Raw genomic sequence first — 22,531 nt, 5'->3', positions numbered from 1 at the left:
ACGCATGAATGCTGTCCAAGAGCTGCAGATGTTTAAGCTATTTCCTCCTGGAGTTTGATGGAATAATAAAAGGTTACTGTTGTCACAGTAAGGAGGTCTGCAGCTGGCCTGGCTTCCTTTTATTACTATCCAAAGTAAATAGATTAAATCTAACTGCTAGGATCACCAGAAGGGTTTCTTTTTAACATGGATTCCTTTTACTTCTTCCCCCTCTTGTGTCCCCCCAGTAGCCCTCTTCCACCTCCACATGTCTCCAGCCCTAACTTCTTAGAGACTTTCCAGCTTCCAGCCCCTTCCGCCTTCGCCCTTTTTTTTTCTGCCCCTATCCTGCCAGCAAAGGCCCATGAGGTCTATGAGGCTCTGTCACTAACATGCAAGTGTTAGCCACCGCGGAGTACTTAGAAGGGAAACCTCCTCCCCAGGTGTGCTGGGTGGGGCTTTGCCGAGTGCACTCCCAGCCCCAGCCAACCCCTCATAAGCAGCACATCAGGGAATGGTGCGACAGGCTGGCACAGACTTGACGCCAGGAAGGAAACCAACCTCCGTGCGTGCTGGGAATTAGACAATTCCCAGCGCAGAAATGCTTGAATTGCCTTCTGACAAGTTAGGACATTCAGCTGTTCATGAAAAGCAGGGGATGGTTCTGCACTTCATTTAGTCCCTCGCCTGCCTTCTGGCGCCCCTGAGAATCCCCTCTGTTTTTCCTTCACTTTGCTCCTCCCGGACACCTTTCCTCATGGCTGGCTCTCTCCTAGCCAGCACAGGGTAGAAAGGAACAAGCCAATGCCCACACCTCCCACTGGTAGACCATTCTCAAAGGACACTTCCCTTGGCCCTCAACATCTTGCCTCCACAGGATTTCCTGCTCCTACAAGCTCAGGAGAAGTGGGGCTCAAACCCAGGTTCCCAGTCGCTCAGGCCATCCAGGTAATACCCCACTTCATGGAGTTAATTTTGAATGGGAGGAACGAAGCCTTCTGTTCAAGAAGTATTTACTTCAGGAGTTTTATCCTAATGATTATTAAATTATTTGCATTTCAGCAGCACCTAAGGAGCCCCAGGACGTAAACAAGCACAGAACAAAAAGATGGTCTGTGCCCCAAACAGCTTACAATTAACCCTGCAATCGTCAACTGCACGAAGCCAAATAAAGCAACTTGCGGGCTTTGAAATCTGGGCCCATTAAAAACAAACAATTCCACACCCAGCGCCTTCATTTAACGTGTGTACTGTGCGCGGAAGGGGAAAGTGTTACATAAGTGCTTCACGTTCCCATTCCGGCAGAGGGAAACCAAACAAGATATAAAACTCCCATATTTATTCTCTGTCACTGACTGTCGATTTAATTTGCTCAGCTGACAAAGCAAAATACGAGTTTTTCAAATGGCCAGTAGAGCAAGTGTCCTCTGGGATCCAAAAACCCAACCATATTCTGGTGTCTTTCATCAGTAAAGGTTCCACAGTTACATTTCAGCTGCTACCTAGTTGCTGGTGTGTGAAGTAGACTAGAGGTTGGACCTCCCTGGCCTGGGACCCTCGAGACCAGAGTTTGCATGACCATAGGAGGTCAACGCAAGTCCCTCCATCCTGGCCCCCAGGCTGCTGAGGTTCTGGGCCCCCAGCTGTCAGGCTCTAGCTGCTGGTCTGGCTCTCTGGTACAGCAACATCCATGGGCCTGCTGTGCCAGTTTTTCCCCTTGTGTGTTCCAATCCCTGAGCAGCCATAGGGTTCCTGACGACGCCGGACCATGGATGTTGCCGGACCAGAGAATCCCAGACTAAAGAGTTTCAACTGTAGAACCCAGCTCATTCTCCCTGTGTTGGAGGAGAATTAAGTGAGCACCTGTGACCTGAAGTCACATGGGGAGAAGTGTCAAGTGAGGGATGACTGTTACGAAATACGTGTTGGACCAAGGTCATGCTAAGCATGTGGCACCGACAAAGAACTTCTCAAATGGACTGGGGGGAGGGGGGCGGGGGTGAGCACAGGGACCTCCTGTGTGTCTCAGAACCTGGGAACTCCCTTGTTTGCAGACAAGGAACTTTGCAAACTTACTCTGTCTGGATCGCCTCTCTCGATCACAGTTTCGTCTGCCTCTGTCCCAGTTTCGTCTTCCAGAAATGGGTTGGTCGAGGGAGGTGGCAAGTCGGCCTTTTTCTGTTAAAAAAAAGAAAGTTAGGAAAGGGAGAGGAAGTTTCTGAGACCTCAAACAAGTGGCTGCAATCTCGCTTTGCTTTCTTAAGCCCTGTCTGCATTGCCCCTCGCTGCCAGACTGCCCTGGGGGACATACACCAACAGATCACAGAGTACCCAGAGCAGCGAAGGCAAATATCATCCCCAGGTCTGCTTCCTAAACACGCAGAGATGAATTCAAGGCTCAGTATAGTGAAAGACTGACTGTGGTAAGTACGGCCAAGTGGCAATGCACCTCTAGCCTGCCCTCCTGCTATGCTACTACAATCTCCCTAATCCCAAGGCAGCGCGTGCCCGACATGTGCAACACCCTCCTGTTCTGCTTGCAACAGCTATACCGATGCAACTCAGGAAGGGAAACGCGGGCCAACAACACCAACAGCCTTGTTCTGCCCAAATCAGCCCTGGAATCTTTAACAGCCAGCAAACTGGGTGGTCCATGGGTCGCGGTTCAGGGTTCCAAGCTCTGCTCTCTGCTCTATCAAGCACTAGAAGCACAGCCTGGAACTCATGCAAAACGTGCACGAGGGAAGCAGCAGCGTCTGAGCTAGTGCCAGCTCCAGCCCTTGCTGATGGAGGAGCGAATGGCACTGCAGAGGCACTGAGAGAAGATGAAGAGGCTGCTAGAGGAAAGGCAGCAAAAGGGCTCTAGTTGGAGGGCTGGTGTTGCATCCTGCCCTGTAATAGCCCTTCTTGGTGAGGGGTAGGTGGAAATTCAAAGAGGGCTGGGAATCATCCCCCCACGAGACTCCAGATCGCATGGACTCCACACTGGCTTAGCCAGCCAGGACAGGCTGTGCCGAGAGTCAAATCCCAGGCAGTCCGCGTGTGAGATCAGGCAGCAAACCCCAGCACCTGAGGGGTTAACCCAGAGATCTGCCCGCATAAGCAATAGGTGCGGCGCTAGCTCCACTGCAGCAGGCGAACAAGCCGGAACGGTCTCCAGCAATTGGGATGCGCGGTTCCGTTTCGCTTGGCTCGATTTATGAATCGGTGCCCAAAGCAGCACAGAAAAGGGCTGGACTCTGCTGCTAGTGGCAGCGTCGCTTCTGGCTCCCAGCTGAGGGCTCTGCCTGCTTGTTTTCCAGCAGGCTTGGGAGAACATGGGGTGACGCCTCACATCTGTGCACCTCCCCCCCCCACACATATACCCGTATAATGGCACGCTTTGTTTTGTGTTTAAAAAGAGTTCAGACGACAGCGATCCAGGGCTTCATGGTTCCTAAATGGAATCAGAAGTGGGGAAAAGGCTGCCAGGAAAAGAAATTAATTTTCCTTATTTCAAACCCTCTTCTCTGCTCTTTTGTTGTTCTTCAATTATAATCGCTTCCGTGCATCCCATTTCTGAAGGGATAATGAGAACAACCCACCAAAGTCAGTTAATTAACAGCACATTTGATAATAAATATTCTGGAAAAAGGAAAATCTGACCATTAAGAACGCTCCACTCAATCAATTCAAGGAAGTACTAAAGGCCTCCCCCTTTAACTGGCACCATCTACTGCATTACCCCAAACAGCAATGGTTCAATCCATCATAGCGACTCTTGCTCCAAGCTAGTACACCTACACAGCTCCCTTAATGACAAGAGTCCAAAGAGGCCTCTGCAGATCAACAATGCAAAGCCGCAATTCTCAGCCCTGCAGCCTTTGGGCCACATGTGGACTTTGGGTGCAGTCTTGGCAGCATCTGAGTAACACTCCACTTTCTCAGCTAAGATTCCAGGCAGAAAAAGCAAAGTGACCATCAGAAGCACATGCTCTAGGCTACTGGACATAGAATCATAGAACACTAGAACAGGAAGGGCCCTCGAGAGGTCATCGAGTCCAGTCCCCTGCCCTCACGGCAGGACCAAGCACATCTAGATCATCCCTGATAGATGTCTATCTAACCTGCTCTTAAATATCTCCAGAGATGGAGATTCCACAACCTCCCTAGGCAACTTATTCCAGTGTTTAACCACCCTGATAGTTAGGAAGTTTTTCTTGATGTCCCACCTAAACCTCCCTTGCTACAATCTGTTACACATCAGTAACAGACAGAACTGGGAACGCTGAAAATGAGAGCAGACAGCATGCAAGCTCCTAGGGCCCTTTCCCCATGTACACAGAAGTAAACCCCCAGGATACGGCAGGATAGGAGAATAGACTTTCCTGTGCAGGAACTGAAAAGGGGCTCTGAGAAGACAGTGATATGTTTAGTTATGATGCTGTATCAGTGTGCAAGAAAGGTGTGGTGTGATGCATACACTGTAACATAATTATGTTGTGGCTCTTCATAACAAAGGGGCTTTGGCAGTAGTTTAATTCAAGAGGCACAGGACAGTTGAGGTAGCATAATGAGATCTTCTGTGCCGCAGGCTAGGATCCCCCCAAACAAACTGTATGCTCTGCAATCCAGGCTACCATCTTTTGGGCAGAGAAGGGCTTCCAAAAAGACAGCCGTTATAGCTCCTCACTGCGCCAGTTAGAGTGGAGGATGGGAGTTTCCTCTCTAACAGCTGATGCGGTGGGGCTGTTCTTTAGACGTTTCCTTATCAGGACTGAATTACCCAATAGGCAGACTAAGCACATGCTTAGGGCACCAGCAAAGCAGGGGCACCCAAAAAAATGAGTTTTTTTTTAATTAATATTTGATATTTCAAAAAAAGCACTGAAGTTGTCATCATGGGAAAAATCAGAACGCTGCAGAACGCTCTTTTTCTCAGCTGAAAAGAATAAAAATCCCTCAAGGAACAACAATGCGTCAGGACAGACTTGGTTCACTTTCCCTATTGTGTCTGGAAGCGGACGTGCTTCATCGTGTCAGCTTCGATGAACTTATCCAGAATTTTGCAATCAGAAAATCTAGAAAGAAGCTATTTTAATTTCAGCAGACATGTCAGTTTTGTGTCATTTCGAAAAATAAAATGTTATTTTACGGCATAGTATTGTTTTATTTTGAATTACGTGGGGGGGAGGGGAACCATAATCTTTTCAGTGCTTAGGGCCTCTACAGGTCTTAATCCGGCCCTGTCCTTACCGCTGTCCCATCAGCCAGCGTGGCCCCGGAGAAGCGTTTAGCCAGCAGCCCTTCGAAGCTGGTCGTTCTCTGAATGGCAAACAGAAGCAACTTCACCTCAATCTCTTTAGCTCTTGTGCGCATGATCTTAGCAAGCTCTGTCCTACAAGGGGAGGGAGGAGGAGTAAAGGATGTGATTTTCCGCTTGAAGAGAACTAGCAATTACTTCTGCTCATAGTAGGAAAAAAGATTTGACGCTTACTGTTGTAGCTCAGCCCAGTTCCTACAGAGCACCAGCTCTCACCGCTACATTCGAGCAAATTCTAAGCCACTCTCATTTAACTACTAAACTCCCATACAGATTAGGTTTCAGAATCCATACCCACAGTTGTTGTGAGGTTTGTGCGTAACAGGACACCGACAGACTGTTCTTAGCCAGAAAATCCCACAGTAACAAAGCTTTAGCAAGAGCAGCGCTTATAATTGGGGTCAGAGAACAGCAGCGGGGACAAACACTTTGGGGACTTTGGCTGGCACATACTTTTGGGTCCCCTGGGGCTTGGCTTTCAAGGAGCTATGTGAGATGGCAGTCCCAGGCTTCTCAGTCATGTTACTTATCTACTGCTCTGCCACCGGGGGGGAGGGGGGGGTAGCTTTTCCTTTTACATCAATATCTGTGTATTAAAAGCACTTCCATGACTTTTCCAGGATTATCACCCAAACAGCGTTTTAGCCCCTACATCACAGGCAGTAAAGTGAGCAGCAGCACTTTAAAATCTTTCAGATTCCCCCTCAACTCAGCGAAAGATGTGGCTTGCTATGGTATGTCCCCTTTGCACAATTCTCCAAGCTGGGAAGCAGGGATCACCACGAGCTGTGTTTGTGCTCACCTCGTGACATGGCAGAACTCGACGGCGATACGCTCCGTCATGCACCACTCCTGAGGAAACATGCGCCCGTACTTTTCCTCGTAGTCCATCAGCTGACGTTTAATCCAAGCATAGCGCCTGTCAATTTTATCTAGCCAGGCCACCTGAAGGAGATGGAGAACAATGTCCCTCCTGCAGCTGCTAATGTTTAAACATGCACCTAAGTATACTCGGGTGGCTTTAGAAAAGAAGCAGGGCTAAGAATCTGGAAGTCATATGGAACTGACCAACAAAACCAATACTCAGCGCATCCTCAGACTACTTAATTAAGTGGGGATTTGCAGAGGTGCGGAAAGAGACTTAACAGCGCCAAGTCTTATTGAATGTAAATGGGAGTTGTGCTCTTAAATCAAACGGGTACTCATGTACTCCCAGCGACTCGATGCAAGGTATTCCCCTTTTAGAGATGAGGAATTTGAAGCCCCAGAGGGAGGAAATCAGTGGGATTAAAGCTCAGGAATTCATGGATTCCCATTTTCAGCTGGCTTTCAAACTCTGGCATTTGGGTCACCAACTGCCTGCAGAATCTCTGGTAGTGGTGCAGAGAATGAGAAAGAGTACAGCGCAAGCCCACTTCTAAATCATCCTCTTTTCAGTTGCACTTGATCAAGTCTTTACTCCTCTCTGACAGTTAGCTCAGCAATGAAATATCACATCACCAACCTGGGTAAGTATGGAATTAGTAGATGCCAACCAAGCAAAACTCCATTTCTTTTGCAAAACCTAAAATCCAGCCTTGGCATGCCACACTCTACTTACGTCTTGGTTTTCCTGGAAAAGGACCAGGTATTCGGAGAGGTGTTGTTTAATAAATTTCTTGATGATTTCCTGTTTGATTCTGGGATCCAAGACGGTAGCGACTAGACACGCATCCCGGAGGACGTTGCTGGGACCACCAGGCCTCTGTCAAAATGAAGGAGAGCAAAAGAATGAACAGCTAAAAAGCCTAAAGGAGAGACTGTAAAATCTCCTGGCTTTTGTAGCTTCATCTTGGGTTTTCCCCACCACTGCTGCTGCTACGCCTTATTGACACTCAGGTATCTGGCTTCTGGTGGATAAAGCAGCATCTTTCAGCAACTTGCAACAAAGCTGTCCTGTGGCTTGACGAGAAGGCTACTTGCTGGAAAAGCCCAGCCCCCTCAGCATGTCACTTTGCTAAACCCTGCACTATGCACGGAATAATTCTCTTAAGAACGAGGACTAGCTAAGTAATCCTGAGACAGGAGAAAGTGTTTGCACCCGCACGGGGGGACAAAATATAAAATAAAAATGGAAGTTAAAAAAAAAAAGATATAAAGCAGACAGGAGCGGGTCAAAGCGGAAACATTAAGACCCTGGAAAGGAATTTTTAAATTAAAACCAGGAGCTCTTTAAAGCTAGAGCCACAGCAACTGTCAGAAGCCAGAGACCATGGGGCTGCCATGGTGCGAGCTTCCTTTCCCACCAGCACAGTGTCAATCATACCTAATGGGTGGAGCCAGGAGGGCCCCACCCTGCCTGCAGGAAGCAGAAGGGTGGAACTGGAAGAAGCATAGAAGGCTGGCTTGCGGGGGGGGGGGAGAGGGGCCTAAAGCGAGCACCAGGGAGAGCCACTGATACCCCAGGGATCAACCCGAACCTCTGGAGAGCGCCAGCGCTGCAGGGCTGCTGCTGATGCCCATGGCAGTGTACTCGGAGGAGCCGGAAGAATACCCGGGGGTCCAGGTATGCCGGAGGGGGAGTGGAGGAAGTGACCCAGGGGAACCAGGTGGTGTTCTGGTAGCCGGTATGCCTGAGTCTGGGTCTGTGGCTTGCAGGTGGATCCTCACTGACCCAGCGGCAGATAGCCCTACCACTGATAGGGCCCTGGATTGGGATGTGGTGGAGTTGGGCAGGCCTGAGTCCCCCCTCCCCCTCAACACTGGGGTAGCAGTACCCCCCTCCCCCGGAGAAGAGGCAGCCTGTGCTACGCCACACGACCCCTCACCTGAGCCAGTGGACTGGGGTGTATTCAGCCCTGTCCTGCTGGAGGCCAGGCACCCAAAGTGCTACTGACCTGGCTCTGTCAGAGCAGAACCTCTGATTGCTAATTACCCTGCCCTGCTTAGGGGCCAGGGATCCCCAATTGCTACTACACTGGTGGTCTGTTGGTGAGGCCAGAGCCTCTGATCGCTAGCTACCCCACCCTGCTTGAAGGCTTGGGAATCTTACTATTCAACTCCGACCCCGGGACAGACCATTAATTCCCCTTTGCAGGCCAGATCCCGGAAGCCTGCGGTGAGGCGACGTGGCCCCACTCAGCCGTGGATGCCATGGGGAGGCCATCGGTGCTATGCTGATAAATAAGCCAGATTTGAGCCCAGGCCTCCAGAGAAGGAAAAAAAAACCTAGTACATGAGCTGCACCTTCAGGTGCCCATTTTAGAATTAAAGCAGGAAACGAATGGGACTCTGCTGTATTCACGGGTCACATCCCCGAGCCAGGCAACTGCAACCCAGCTTCCCCCACCTCGTCTCCTTGTCTGTGAGTCCCTCAAAGAGGCAAGGCAAATGATTTATTGTCAGGAGACAGTGGTGGTACTTCAGAAGACTCAGTTAGCTCCTCCCATGCAAGGGATCCAAATTCTCCACTGAGCAAGCCGTAATTCAGAATTATTGCTGGACGTCTGCTTCTTAGAATGTACAAAAATACTGGCTCATGGCAGCTTAGTGAGCTGTGAATGTTTATGCTGCCCCAGGGGCCGGCAAAGGTGCAGAGAGGCCTCGATGCCTCGGCTAGCTTTTGCTGTCCAGACACACACACACTTACAGTGGCAGGTAAAGCATGCGGCAGATTGCTGAATTAGGGAAAAATGTCCCCTGCAGCCTTACAAGACCCCAGAATGCTGTTTGGGGTTGGGTGGGTTTTCTTCTGCAACAGCATTACTCTGTCAACTTATATTTAGTTTGTGATCCACTGTAATTAATGGTCTAGGAAGAGAAGTATCAGACCCCCCACAGCCCTTCCCCCGCCCTTGGGACTAACTTCTTGGCAGTCCAGTCTTTTGTGAACAAGATTTTTGGTGCTGCGGGGTAAGCTCAGTAGAGCGTATGGTGGGAGAGCCAGGCACAGCCAGCCACCAGGGTGTCCTCCAGAATTATTAGAAGCTGGGCCCAAGCCCAAGGACTGGTGCGCTATAAATACATCAGCTATTTGAACTACAGGCCAATGTCAGAACAAGAAGAAAGGGGTGTAAACTGGTCACGAATAAGGTTAGTCTGGAAATTAGAAGATGGTTTCTCAGCATGAAGAGGGTGTTGCAGCAGGACACCATCCAGATGAAGCATCTCCAAATGATTAAGGACGACAAATCGCACGAATAGTGAACGAACAGAACCATTTTCTAACAGAACAGGTCCCACATTGTCACGTGGCCAGCCACTGGTCTCTGAAGCAGCAGGCGGGAGCCAGTGCGCGTGGGGAGCGGACTCTACCATAGGCTTATATCCCTGCTCATTACAATGTGCTTCTGATTCATCCCGGCGCACTTTAGATTTACTCTGCAACAAGGACCCTGCAGAGGCCAGATTAGATTGATGGCAATCTCACAGCTATCTAGTCTGCCTGCAAAATACGGAGAGAGCAGCTGGGCACCTCTCTCTCATCTAGAGCCCTAGGACTGAAAGGGACACATGCCAAAAGTGAGCAGACAGGATAAAGAGTGAACGGTAAGGGCCAGCTCCTGCAATCCCGAGGCAGGACTATTCTAGGATTTGGTAAGGGCTCATGGGCTGCACTTTTCTATGGAGGGGGCATGGGTACAGAAGGGAGCTCAGGGTGGGGGATTCGAGTGCAGGAGGGGATGTGGGGTCTGAGGGGGGCTGTGACCTGGGGCAGAGGACCGGGGTGCATGATCCAACAGGGGGTACGGGTGCAGGAGATGATTCTGGGGGAGGGTGTAGAAGAGGTGCAGTGCCTGAGGGAGTGGTGACTTGGGGAGGGAGGGTGAAGAGGGCTGGTGACTTGGGGTGTAAGGTGCCAGATGCAGGCTCTTGCCAGGAGGCACGCACTTAGGTGGCTCCCAGCTGGCAGCCCAGCAGGATTCGCAGGCAGGCTCCCTAGTTCGTGAAATGAGGAGTAACGGTAGTTTGTGCCCCGTGTAGCCGCGCTGCACGGGGTTCAAACCAGCGGGGTTTTAAAAATGGCGGCTCCCCGCTTATGCAAATGAAGCCCGGGAAATTCAAATCCCGGGCTTCATTTGCAAGTGCGGTATGCCTACATTACCCTCCTAGTTCGAACTAGCGGGGTAGTGTAGACATACCCTTAGACATCTCTTCTCCAAACTAAACAAACCCAGTTCTCTCAATCTTCTCTAGATCATGTTTTCTAGGCCGTTAATCATTTTTGTTGCTCTTCTCTGGACATTCTCCAATTTCTCCACATCTTTCCTGAAATGTGGCAGCCAGACTGGACACAGTACTCCAACTGAGGCCTAATCAGTGCAGAGTAGAGTGGAAGAATGACTTGAGTCTTATTTATAACACTCCTCCTTACAAGACCCCAGAATGCTGTTTGGGGTTGGGTGGGTTTTCTTCTGCAACAGCATTACTCTGTCAACTTATATTTAGTTTGTGATCCACTGTAATTAACCAGATCTTTTTCCACAGTACTCCTTCCTAGACAGTCATTTCCCATTTTGTGTGCATGCAACTGATTGGTCCTTCCTAAGTGAAGTACTGTGCATTTGTCCTTACTGAGTGTTGTTCTATTTACACACACATGATGGAGCAGAGTAAGAAACATTACACACCTCCCACCACCACTCAGGAGACGGGGTTTCTTTCTAAAATCTCTCTCAAACAAAAATGAGGAGTCCTATGGCACCTTGAAGACTAACAGATCTATCTGGGCATAGGCTTTCGAGGGCGATCAGACAGAGTGGGTCTTTGCCCTTGAAAAGCTTATGCCCAAATAAAACACTTAGTTTCTAAGGTGCCCCAGGACTCCTCGCTGTTTTTGCAGATACAGACTACCACAGCCATTCTCTGACAGGACCATTCGTAAGATTTTTGGTGCCCTACACAGCCCGAGCACCTGTACACGCCATTCGGGGGGGGGGGGGGCATTCCATGAGGCAGGGCTGTGCTTGGTGCTGGGGGGGGGGGGCGGGGGCAGGGAGGCTGCTGGGGGAGCAGGCAGACTGAGTGGTACAGCCACTGCAGACCAGGAAGCAGAGAGGGGAGGAGGTGGAGGATTGGGGAGGGGAGACCAGAGGACTGGGTCAAATGGGGCTGGGAGGCAGAAAAGGGGGTCAGGGCCTGGGGAATTGGGACCGACGGGGCTGGGAAGTGGAGCAGGGGAATTGGGTCCAACGGGGCTGGGAGGCAGAGCGGGGGTTGGGGGACTGGGGCTGCGGGAGCCAGTGCTGCCTGCAGGCAGTAGTGGCCCTAAGCATACGCAGCATAGGACACTACTAAATTTGGAGCAGCACAGATGCCCCAAATTTAGTGGTGTCCTACACAGCTACATAAGCCTAAGGACAGCCCTGCCTTGTGATACTAGTCTTAAAACAAAAGAAGCCACACACAAATCATGCAGTAAATAAAAGCCCAGGATGATTATATCTGACATTCCATTTATCAACAGACTGTTCATTAGAGGGAGAAAAAAGCCACCGTACCTTTGTGCCCTGAGAAGGAAACGCTTCTTCAAAATCTGCCAGGATTTGTTGCCCTAACTCATTTTGGGCAGCCTTTACCCTGCCAGAGAAAAAGAAAGAGAAAGCAATTACTTTGTTCCTGGAATTCAAGCTGGTTTTGTGTTTGAAATCTACAAACGTTGCTAAAACTCAACACAAGTAGCCAGACGAAAATACATAAAACCGTAGCACAGATTAAAACTATCACAGTATGGAGGCTATTTCATCAAAACTAGACCAGATGGGGGGGTTTTTAGCTAAGAAGAGCTGGCTAACAAGTGAGTGTTGTGACAATGTTCATTAAGTTCTAATGGAAGAAATGCTTGATTTTAATCTCCCCCCTACTCCATATAAATTAGTGCCATTGTACTGGCTCAGCTTCTCAGCCAGCACAAATCAGAGCTGTTCTTTTAACTCCAGTGGAGCTGCACCTATTTACAACTAATTGCAGGTTTCTATCTTCATGCACATGCTCGATAATTCATTAAAATTATATTTTTAATGTGTGAAAGGCATCACAAAACCTGTTTCCAGAGTGGAATTATTCACAGCTCCCAGGTGGACCAACCTATTGTTAAATCCCTACTTTTGAGTATTGTTTGGCTACACATACTCAGTCCTTTATTTCTTTGGGCGAACCCAAGAGCTAGGACTTGAAAAGGGTGGAAAAGTTTAAACAACTCAACCTTTTGTTTCCTTTAAAGAGCCATCTACAAGATCCATCTTTTGTTTGACTTAGCTGAGAGAACAAAGCTTCTAACTTCCAGAAATAAAAAGTTGACAGGGCTTAATTGATTCTGCTGGAGAAATGGAAATGCCTACAAATTCTGGAACTTGCCAAAGTAAACACTTAAGCACTTAAGTCCCTTTGCAACCCTTCCATCACTTTTTACTGTATTGCAACTGCTTCAAGGACTAAAACTGATTACACAAAACAGTGGATTTTTCCACAGAGAGAGGGACAGACATGTTAGCAAGCATGGTTGGGAATTTTAAAAAATGTTCATGCAGGGTGGATTTCGATTGTTTAAAAACACCCTCCAGCCATACCCTCAGAAGGATTTGCTTCTTTAATTTTCCCAGTTCAGCTCCAGCAATAGCAGAAATGCTACAAGAAGTAACAATAACCAACTGGGATTCTTAAATTGTCATCTTCCCTTAAGTGCTGTAATGAAGAAATCACCACATCAGTAAAAAATGATTTTCTATTTTATATATAGTTAGGTATTGCTCTTTCTATGTGATCTGTTTTTCCTTGATTTATCTACATGGATCTTCCTTCAAAAAGCTTTCCACCTGCAACATTGAATGCAATTCTCCTGTAAGGTCTTTGCTTTCCAGTACAATCTGGAAGCTTCTTAAACAACACCCCAGATTCAGGTTTACATTCATAATTCTATTTTGTAGTCAAGCTCAGAGCAGGCTGAAATTTGAGATTTCTGCATTGCATCGAATTCTGAAATTTCCCGAGAACTGGAAAAGTTGAAAAAACAAACATCCTTTTGGAAACACCAATACAAAGTGTTTCAGAAACAAAACGTGTTCTCCCAGAATCCCAATGCAGCTGAGAGATTTCACATCGAGATCAGTCAGCTGTTTCCCAAACTGCGGAGATCTAGGGCTCAATTTCCACATGTACTGTCTTGTGACTGGGGACCTCAGGGCTTTCAGATGCATAACCCAGCTGTTCCCCAGGACTACCTGACTCTGGCCAGGTCTATGCTGGCATCTTTTTACAGACCAACGAACAAAAGCTTTTGGACTCAAAACATGTCTGGAGCTATGTGAATAAAAAAAACTGCATATGAACACATGGCCCTGTTTGCTAAATCTGACAGGATAGAGCGCTATCAGCATGTGACTCCAGCTGCAATATGAAGTACAAAGGAAGTGCAGAATAGGAGAAAGGCTGGCTTCTAAAAAGCTGAATGAATTAAAGAGGCCCTGCCAAGTCGTTATAGACCCACTTTGGGATTTGTTGTTTTAGGCACTAATTCAGAAAAGTACTTCGGGATATGCGTAACTTTAAGCCTGTGAGTAGTCCGAAGGACTGCAAGGAGAAGACTGGCATGCTAAAAGTCATGCCCAGGCCTTGCAGAATCAAAGCTTTAAAAGAGGTTTAACAAAATCTGACACAAACAGAAATACCTTCTTTTTAAAGAGGTCAAGGATGGCAGGTCTGATTTTGTTAGACTTTATTTAAACATTCCCCTCATTGTGACCGACTCAGGGAAATAGGGAAGTGTAGTGCCTCAGGTCTCAGTCCTGCTACACTTACACACGAGTGACTTCACTATGTAAGCAGACCCAGGCCACCTAGCACATGTAAAACAGAGCACATTTCAGTGCTTGCAAAACTAAGGCTTTGCCTAATTTCAGGGCCCAAACTCAAATGCAAAGACAAAACCAATAGCATCAATGCTGGAATAAAAGCTAGACATTTCAGCAGTTTTAGCCATTCCAGATGTTGCTAGTTTAATTCAGTTTGGACTTTTATTAATGATCATTTTATGCTGACAACATCCCTTTACCTGATTCCCAGCAAGTGCTGGGATGGCCACAGAGCAGCTATCTTGAACCTAAAGAGCACAGACTGGACATTTCCCTATGGCTACTGACACATGGCTTCAACCTTTGGCTACATGTGTATCAGCAAAGGCTTCGTTTCTCTCCTATTCCTCTACTTTTAATAACTTTAATAAGTTTCAAATAACAGTAAATTACTAAAAACCACAATTCCTTTTGCCAAAGCTACCAGAAATATTTGACTGCGCCTGGCAGCCTGCTGAGATAAAAAGAGGCTGAACTAGCCTGTTTTTCTGTGGTAGACTTATAATTACGTCTCTTCTAAATATTTTCCAGGCTTTTTTCCCCCCACTCTCTGCAAATCTTTTTAAGCCATTTTCATGGGTGGGTTTCTCACCACTAATTATATCGTCCCTCCGCAGACAGAAAACAGAGCAGAAATGAGAGATAACAGTATCTCTATTTACTGTAATCAGCACCCTTTAATACACCATATTGGTGGTAGTTTTAAGAAGCACAGCTGGGAAAAATATCGGCTGAATTTGAACCGCAAAATCTGATGCTTGATAGATCTGTACAAGAACCTGAATAGAAGAGGATCCAGTCAAATATCCTACAAGCACTTGATGAGTAACTTATAAAAGACTATAGAAATACAATGGTTAAATAACATACAATTACGTTTGGCAGTATCAAGCACCAAGAACCTAAATTAAAACCATATTACTTGCTAAAATTCACCCTGTATTGTTCAGCTGTCCCTTTTCTTTCCCAAGTTTTCACACTTGGCTTCATCTCATTCACTCTGAACAAGAGAGCTAGTCAAACAGTCATGTAGCAATTGAACAAATAAAATATTCATATTATTATTGTAGTTCTCCACCCACCTCTCTATTTTTAAGAAGCGTGGCTTGATTTCATAAACATCCAAGACCTCTCAAACCATTTTGGTTTGTGTTAATTGTTAATCCAAAGAACAAATGAATGGGTACACCAAAAACAATAACTTGAAAGGATGAAAGCATTGTTAAAGCTAAGCAAATCTGCTTCAGTGTTACATTACTCATTAAAACCCTGCCAAGACAGAGAAAAAAATGCAAAATCCAAATCACACTGGGATAGGCACATGTGTAATCAAACTCAGTCAGATACTACAGAACAATAAATCATTTTATAGTAATTTTCTGCCTGTCAAAGTACTAACAAGATCCTAGCAACGTGTTGGGTGTAGCTCTTCTTTCACCCCACTTCTATCATTACCAGATGGCGTGTCTATAACAGTCTAAACAGAGAAAGGAAAATCCCACAAAGTGGATCTTAAAAATAGTAAGTACAGACTTTCCCGAAGCTTTTCATAGCCTTATCTTAGACAAGCAGTAAAACAGAAAAAGATTTTCTTCCTGGCCCCCACCAGATTTTGTGGTGGGACTTGATACCACTGCTTCTTTTACCAGCATTACAAAAAAGCTTTTTTTCCCAGTCCAAGCCACTAGAAAATAAAGGGCTGCACACATTAGAAAAGGAGCCATGGGCCGCATTCTGGACTGCTGCATAAGCAGTTACATATATGAGATGCAAAAGCAGCATTAATGTATGCCTGTGTAATGTCCACCAATAGGCTCCTCCACCGCGCCCCACTCACAATGGATTGGTATGGTGCAGAGCAGGAGAAATCTGGCAGAAAAAGGGCGTGCTTCCTATTTCCAGGGTAGAGCACAGCACATACATGGACCGGTGCCTCAACTCAGTAAAGCAGTTAAGAATCTCCTTAAAACTCACTGATTACAATGAAACTTAAACCAGTACTTGAAGTTAAGCCATGTGTAAGTACTTTGACAAACCAGGGCACAAGCCTACTATCCCCACACCTCTCTGTAGGCTTTGAAGAGACCAATACTGGGGTAGAACACATGCTTCCCCACTGGGTTTTCTGGGAGAAGGGTTGGTGCAATTCAAAGGAACTTCCAGATTCTGCCTGTATGCTGTGAGCATTTAGACCCATATTGCCTGCAATTCTATAGTGCCTTGGACTGCTAGTTGCTTTCTCTAGGAAGGACGCCACTGAAAGCCATTCTGTGTCTGCAGAGCCCCGCCAAGCCCATCTCACGGAGCAAGCCCCCTCTTAGATATCTGAGAATAGCAGTCCCATGGCTTCAAAAAGCAAACATTGGGCTGGAGTAAAGACTAAGTTCACATTACTATGAAAACACTGTCAGCCCATCCCCCTGCATGAATGCTAGTAGCACATTTTTAATTTAATTCTTTGGATCTGTTGTTAGCACCATCTCAGGCAGTTTTGTACACAGTTTTGTTCATTTTAATCACGAAACAGTGAGAGGACAGTAAAACACACTAGCTGTCTGCTAGACATTTTCTTAGTCCCATCCTCAAATTCCCAACTGAAGCCATCCCACCCCAAGACGATTTGGGTGGGTCATTCAATCCTGATCCTTAGATCAGCTAGAAAGGAGTGTTATTGGGTGACACTTAATTCAAACAGCAAGAGGCCAGAATCAGAGATCAAGAAAGAGTATCCCATGCCGTAGTGTAGAGAAAGATGACAAGTTCAGTTCACTAGTTTGGATTTCATTGTTAAATCTATTCCAGAAAAAGAGCATCCCAACCAAGCTAGTTGAAAACGTTTCATAGCCGAATCAGTCATGTTTTGCCTAATTTATTTCTCCCCTTGGTGAGGGGGTTGCCACAAGCCTCAGTTGCACTAGTATTACTGAGCTAAGAGCCAAGTGGGTCCAATTTCAGGTGGAAATCAGATACAACTCAGCAGATTCAGAATAGCCTTGTTTGGTTATTTGGGGGAAATAAGGTGACGGTTCCACCTACATGAACCAATGGAAACTGGACACACATGAAGCTCTAGACTCAACACCATGGGGAAAAATTCGGCTCTGACTCAAACTCTGTGCAATACCATGGAAGTCAGGGCAGAAAGTGGCGCCAAACATTTTTTGGTTTTGCTTTAAATGTACATTTTTACTGTGTGTTATGCTTCTGGGCTAAAGTGATGCGGCTAAGAAGGTGATCGAAAATATCAGCTCTGAGTTTATTACAAATACCGATTCATACAAGGCCACAGAACACAATGGTCACTGCTAGTAAATTAACTACTGTGCGACTAACTATAGTGGACCACAAGCTGAATATGAGTCAGCAGTGTGATGCTGCTGCAAAAAAGCAAACATGATTCTGGGATGCATTAAGAGGTGTGCTGTGAACAAGACACGAGAAGTCATTCTTCCGCTCTACTCTGTGCTAGTTAGGCCTCAGTTGGAGTATTGTGTCCAGTTCTGGTTACCGCGTTTCAAGAAGGATGTGGAGAAATTGGAGAGGATCCAGAGAAGAGCAACAAGAATGATTAAAGGTCTAAAGAACATGACCTATGAAGGAAGGCTGAAAGAACTGGGTTTGTTTAGTTTAGAAAAGAGAAGATTGAGGGGGGACATGATAGCAGTTTTCAGGTATCTAAAATGGTGTCATAAGGAGGAGGGAGAAAACTTGTTCATCTTGGCCTCTGAGGATAGACCAAGCAGCAATGGGCTTAAACTGCAACAAGGGAGGTTTAGGTTGGACATTAGAAAAAAGTTCCTAATTGTCAGGGTGGTCAAGCACTGGAATAAATTGCCCAGGAAGGTTGTGGAATCTCCATCTCCGGAGATATTTAAAAGTAGGTTAGATAAATGTCTAACAGGGATGGTCTAGACGGTACTGGGTCCTGCCATGAGGGCAGGGGACTGGACTCGATGACCTCTCGAGGTCCCTTCCAGTCTTAGTGTTCTATGACTCTATGATTAAAAGCCAGGCAATGGGAAGCCCAGGCCATTTGTGAATTGTATACATATTCATCACTGTTATGAATAAAATGGACTGTGAAAGAGATGAGCCCATTGCATTCAATTTAAACAAAACACCTATTTATTTACGCTGGATATAAACTTAAGCTTTGTATCCAGCCTTTAAATTCTCAGAAAAGTTACCCCGTGCAATGCATTTTCTAGCTCCTTTCCCCGCAGGCATGCAAAGTGCAAAAGAACGGATGGTTTTACCTTTCAGAAAGCTGTCGTATCTGGGGAATCCCCATATATTTGTTGAAGTGCTCTAACACATTCACGACACCTTGTAGGAGATTGGCAACTTCTCCATATTGCCTCCTCCTGGTCATAGCCCTGTAGAAGAAATCAGGCTCAATGTAAAGGGCAGATTTTGGGTGGCAATTCCATAAATTACTTCGTCCTGCTCACGGCAAGCCATACTGAAATGTATTTTTCTAAAAACATACAAATGTTCATTAACATTCCACTGCAGCATTAGAATTTGTTTTAACTGATGCTAAAATAAACAGAAACAGCATACATCTAATAATGCTTCAAAAACATAGACGACAAAAGTAACTCTTGGCAAAGAACATGTAAACTATTGAATGCATCAACTTCACCAGTATAGGTTTGAAAGCAGTAAATGTTATTTTGCCATACTGACCCAAATCAAGCTTTTTCACTTCCCAGAAGTATGAATTAAAGCCTCACAGAGAAGAGAATTATTATAATGAAAAGCTGTTGGCCTTGACGTTATTTATTTCTGTTTCCTCAGCCTCCAGGCTCTGTACAGCTGGGAAGGCTTGGATTTAAAATGTAAGTGCCTAGAAACACAAGGTTCTCTGAAGCGGGCTCTCAGTTGGGTAATTCACTACTATGTAAACCAGGCCTAGCCTCCCATCTTGCAGCTTTCCAGTTGCTTGCAAAGTCATCTCAACAAGTAAAATCTATGGACTGCCCCCTGCAGTGTGTTCCTCATGTAAACCAACCAGAGACTACTATTGCTAAAGTGTAGTTTCAGAATGCAGGCGGATGAGAAAAAGCGGGTTCTCTTCTCTTGATGGACCATCAAACATACTTTATAATCTATTTAACAGCACCTGCATGCAGCACTAGTGGGCACCTTAGAAATGCAAACAATTAAATACATTTTAGTACATGTGCTGCCAAAGCAAGCATAGATACATTTCACTAATCTCAAATACCACTTGAAGGATACTCTAATTTGTAATAACCACTCTCAGAATTAATATCATATATCAACACACCAAAGATGCTGATAATCAGTGACAACTTGAGTCCAACATTGCAACAATAGTTCCTAAGTCACAGGGACAAGGATTGCAGGGCCTACTGGGTACGTTCAAAAAAGACCTGCCAACAGGATTTATAATAGCCGCTAACTTTATGAGCATACTTCCCTGGAGCAAGAAAAATCGGCTATTCAGAATGTCACCCAGCACTCCAGAATACTGCTATAGGGCTCCCTAACAATAAAAGCATCAGTGAAAATTCCTGTGTCTTACTCAAGCGAATCCACACCACCTGCCAGCATGTGCAGGTGATTGAGAGTAGTGATGGAGGTGGTCAGATGACGCTTAGCATGATCTAGTTGCTTGATATCGCGTGTGATTTCTTTAACCTAAGGATTAAAAACAAAAGACTGATTAAACATCAAAGCCGCTGCAGCAAATTGCAAGGAGAGGGTGTGAAGGGCCTCTTTACCCTGGGATGGGAACCCTACCAGCTTCTACAGCTACATTAACATAGGAACAAGGGTGCAGTGCCTACATACGAGCAATGTATGGAATTGAGAGTTCATTCTGGCTCTAGTTCTGCATGCTGTATGTGACTTTTAGGGTGGATAAACAACAAACCATGGAAACAGAAGACCTCCCACGCCCTTTAAAGGCCAGGAAGAAAGTGCCACTCACCATTTGCTCTGATTTTTCAGCCTTGTCTTTGATGTCCTTAATCTTACCAAAGAGCTGCTGAATGGCTTTTTGGGCCTCCTCAAGAGCCTGAAAGAGAAGGAAAAGCTTTGTGCTCGGTTTCCACCTTCAAAGGACTTACCCAGCTGCTCGCTCACTAGAGCAAATTTTGTAGCTTTTTTATTATGCATAAAATTCAAGTAGCGTATCAGAGGCCAATATACAATTGTAACATTGAATAGAAAGACCCGAGGCAAGGAATCTTTCCTAAGATTTTTTTTTTTTAAATGAACCAGATGATTTTATTTTTTATGATCCAATGACTCCACGTGAATGTATAATGGCTCTCAAGTGCCCAAGTCAAGAGCGTCTCTCTACACTACAGGTTACAAAGTGGAAGATCACTGTGCTTAAGACGACCAGAATGTTTTCCTCCCATTTAGTGACACTGGAGAGACGCTTAAAACTTCCACTGGATCAACATCTTTACAGTGGATCAGAAGAAATATCAACTCGACAAAAAATAAAAGTGATACAGGCAGTCCCCGACTTACGCGGATCCGACTTATGTCGGATCCGCACTTACGAACGGGGCTTTCTCGCCCCGGAGGTCGAGGTAGCGGATTGCTACCTGCGAGCTCCGGGGCGAGAAAGCCCCATTCGTAAGCTGCTCCGGTGCCCCTAGTCTGCTGGAGACCGTCTTCAGCAGACCAGGGGCACCGGGCGGGTTCCTGCGCTTCTGAGGCTTTGCCAGAGCAAAGCCTCAGAAGCGCGGGATCTGCCGCTGCTGCCGCTTGAGACCGGGTGCCTGTGGTCTGCTGGGGACCATCCCCAGCAGACCACAGGCACCGGGTCTCAAGCGGCAGCAGCGGCGGATCCCACGCTTCTGAGGCTTTGCTCTGGCAAAGCCTCAGAAGCGCGGGAACCCGCCCGCTGCTGCCGCTTGAGTCCGGGTGCCTGTGGTCTGCTGGGGACGGTCCCCAGCAGACCACAGGCACCGGGACTGAAGCCGCAGCCGCGGGGGGGGGGGGGGGGTCCCGCGCCTCTGAGACTTTGCCAGAGCAAAGCCTCAGAGGCGCGGCACCCCGCTGCCGCTGCTGCTCCCCGTGTCCCTGTTCTGCTGGGGGGGGGCGCGGATAGTGTGCCCCCCCCCCAGCAGACCAGGCTTTTGTTTTGGACCCTGGAGCACAGCAGCTGGGGCGCTGCGGATTGGTCCTGCAGCACCCGCTCTGGGCACTACTGGACCAACCCTGCAGCACCCCAGCTGCTCTGCCCCAGGAACTGATTCAGCCGCTGCTGGTCAGTTTCAGCAGTGGCTGAATCAGGACGCCTGGGGCAGAGCAGCTTGGGTGCTGCTGGGTTGGTCCAGTAGCGCCGAGGAGCGGTGCTACTGGAGCAACCCAGCAGCACCCCAGCTGCTCTGCCCCAGGCGTCCCCAAGTCAGCCACTGCTGAAACTGACCAGCGCTGACTACAGGAAGCCCGAGGCAGAGTTGCTCTGCCCCAGGCTTCCTGGAATCAGCGCTGATCAGTTTCAGCAGCAGCTGACTTGGGGAAGCTTGGGGTTCTTAAGTTGAATCTGTATGTAAGTCAGAACTGGCGGTCAGTTTCAGCAGCGGCTGAATCTGGACGCCAGTTCCGACTTACATACAGATTCAACTTAAGAACAAACCTACAATCCCTATCTTGTACGTAACCCGGGGACTGCCTGTAATTAAAGGGGTGTCGTCAATGGAAAAAGAACTGAGTAAGTGACCTGCAAGACAGAGGAGCTGAACTTGCCTTGCTGGCTAAATGAAGAACCCTCCTACATGAAGGGGGAGGTGACTCTGTGGTTAAAGCACTAGCCTAGGCCTCAGGAAATCTTGGCTTTGCCACAGACTTCCCCTTCAGTGTCTCTGTGGCCTAGTTCCCCACCTGTAAACGGGGATAATGTTTAAATTGAAATTTCTTCCATTCCTCATAAATCTTGTTTAATTAGAATGTTAGCTCTTGGGGAGCTACTCTGTCTCTTCCTAGGTGTCTACAGCACCTGGCATAATGGGGAATCTTGGTTCTGGGCGCAAGCTAATACTGTCATACAAGAAATCCCCCAACACACCCAAATCATGCCACAGGGTGCTATACCAGAGAAACAGCAAAAGGAGTACAGCCCTCATGGGGCATGAGATATGCACAGCCTGGAGCAAGACATACAGTAACACAGGGAAACTTAAGAACATTTCAAGCACATAGAGGCTCTCTCATTTCCAGGTTCCTATTTGGGTTTTGTACACAACACAGTACAGTATCGACAGACACAAGGCTGCATGGCAACCAGCAGAGTGGTCTCTGTTTTCTTAAAAACAGCAAAGCGTGAACTCTGACAGCCGCAGAAAGAAGCAGCCAGCATCAAAACCCAGAGTACCCATACGCTTTACATTTAAAAAAAAATAGCAACAGACCATGTTTCATTTTTACAAAGCCG

General features: G+C 47.0%; 1 protein-coding gene across 1 annotated transcript in view; it reads right to left on the bottom strand.

Moving 5' to 3' along the window:
* The window catches only part of VPS53 (VPS53 subunit of GARP complex), a 112,010-nt gene that overhangs the window by 46,144 nt on the left and 43,335 nt on the right, over positions 1-22,531 (bottom strand). Inside the window, exons 5-12 of the mRNA XM_075904662.1 lie at positions 20,069-20,155; positions 19,661-19,776; positions 18,366-18,485; positions 11,761-11,839; positions 6,882-7,025; positions 6,084-6,226; positions 5,215-5,356; positions 2,056-2,157 (exon numbers count right to left, since the gene is read on the bottom strand). Coding sequence (XP_075760777.1) covers positions 2,056-2,157; positions 5,215-5,356; positions 6,084-6,226; positions 6,882-7,025; positions 11,761-11,839; positions 18,366-18,485; positions 19,661-19,776; positions 20,069-20,155 — 933 coding nt within the window. The remainder of the gene's footprint in view (positions 1-2,055; positions 2,158-5,214; positions 5,357-6,083; positions 6,227-6,881; positions 7,026-11,760; positions 11,840-18,365; positions 18,486-19,660; positions 19,777-20,068; positions 20,156-22,531) is intronic.

This window comes from Pelodiscus sinensis, chromosome 21 (genome assembly GCF_049634645.1).
Source record: "Pelodiscus sinensis isolate JC-2024 chromosome 21, ASM4963464v1, whole genome shotgun sequence".
NCBI lineage: Eukaryota > Metazoa > Chordata > Testudines > Trionychidae > Pelodiscus > Pelodiscus sinensis.
This window is presented reverse-complemented; position numbering and strand designations above follow the sequence as displayed.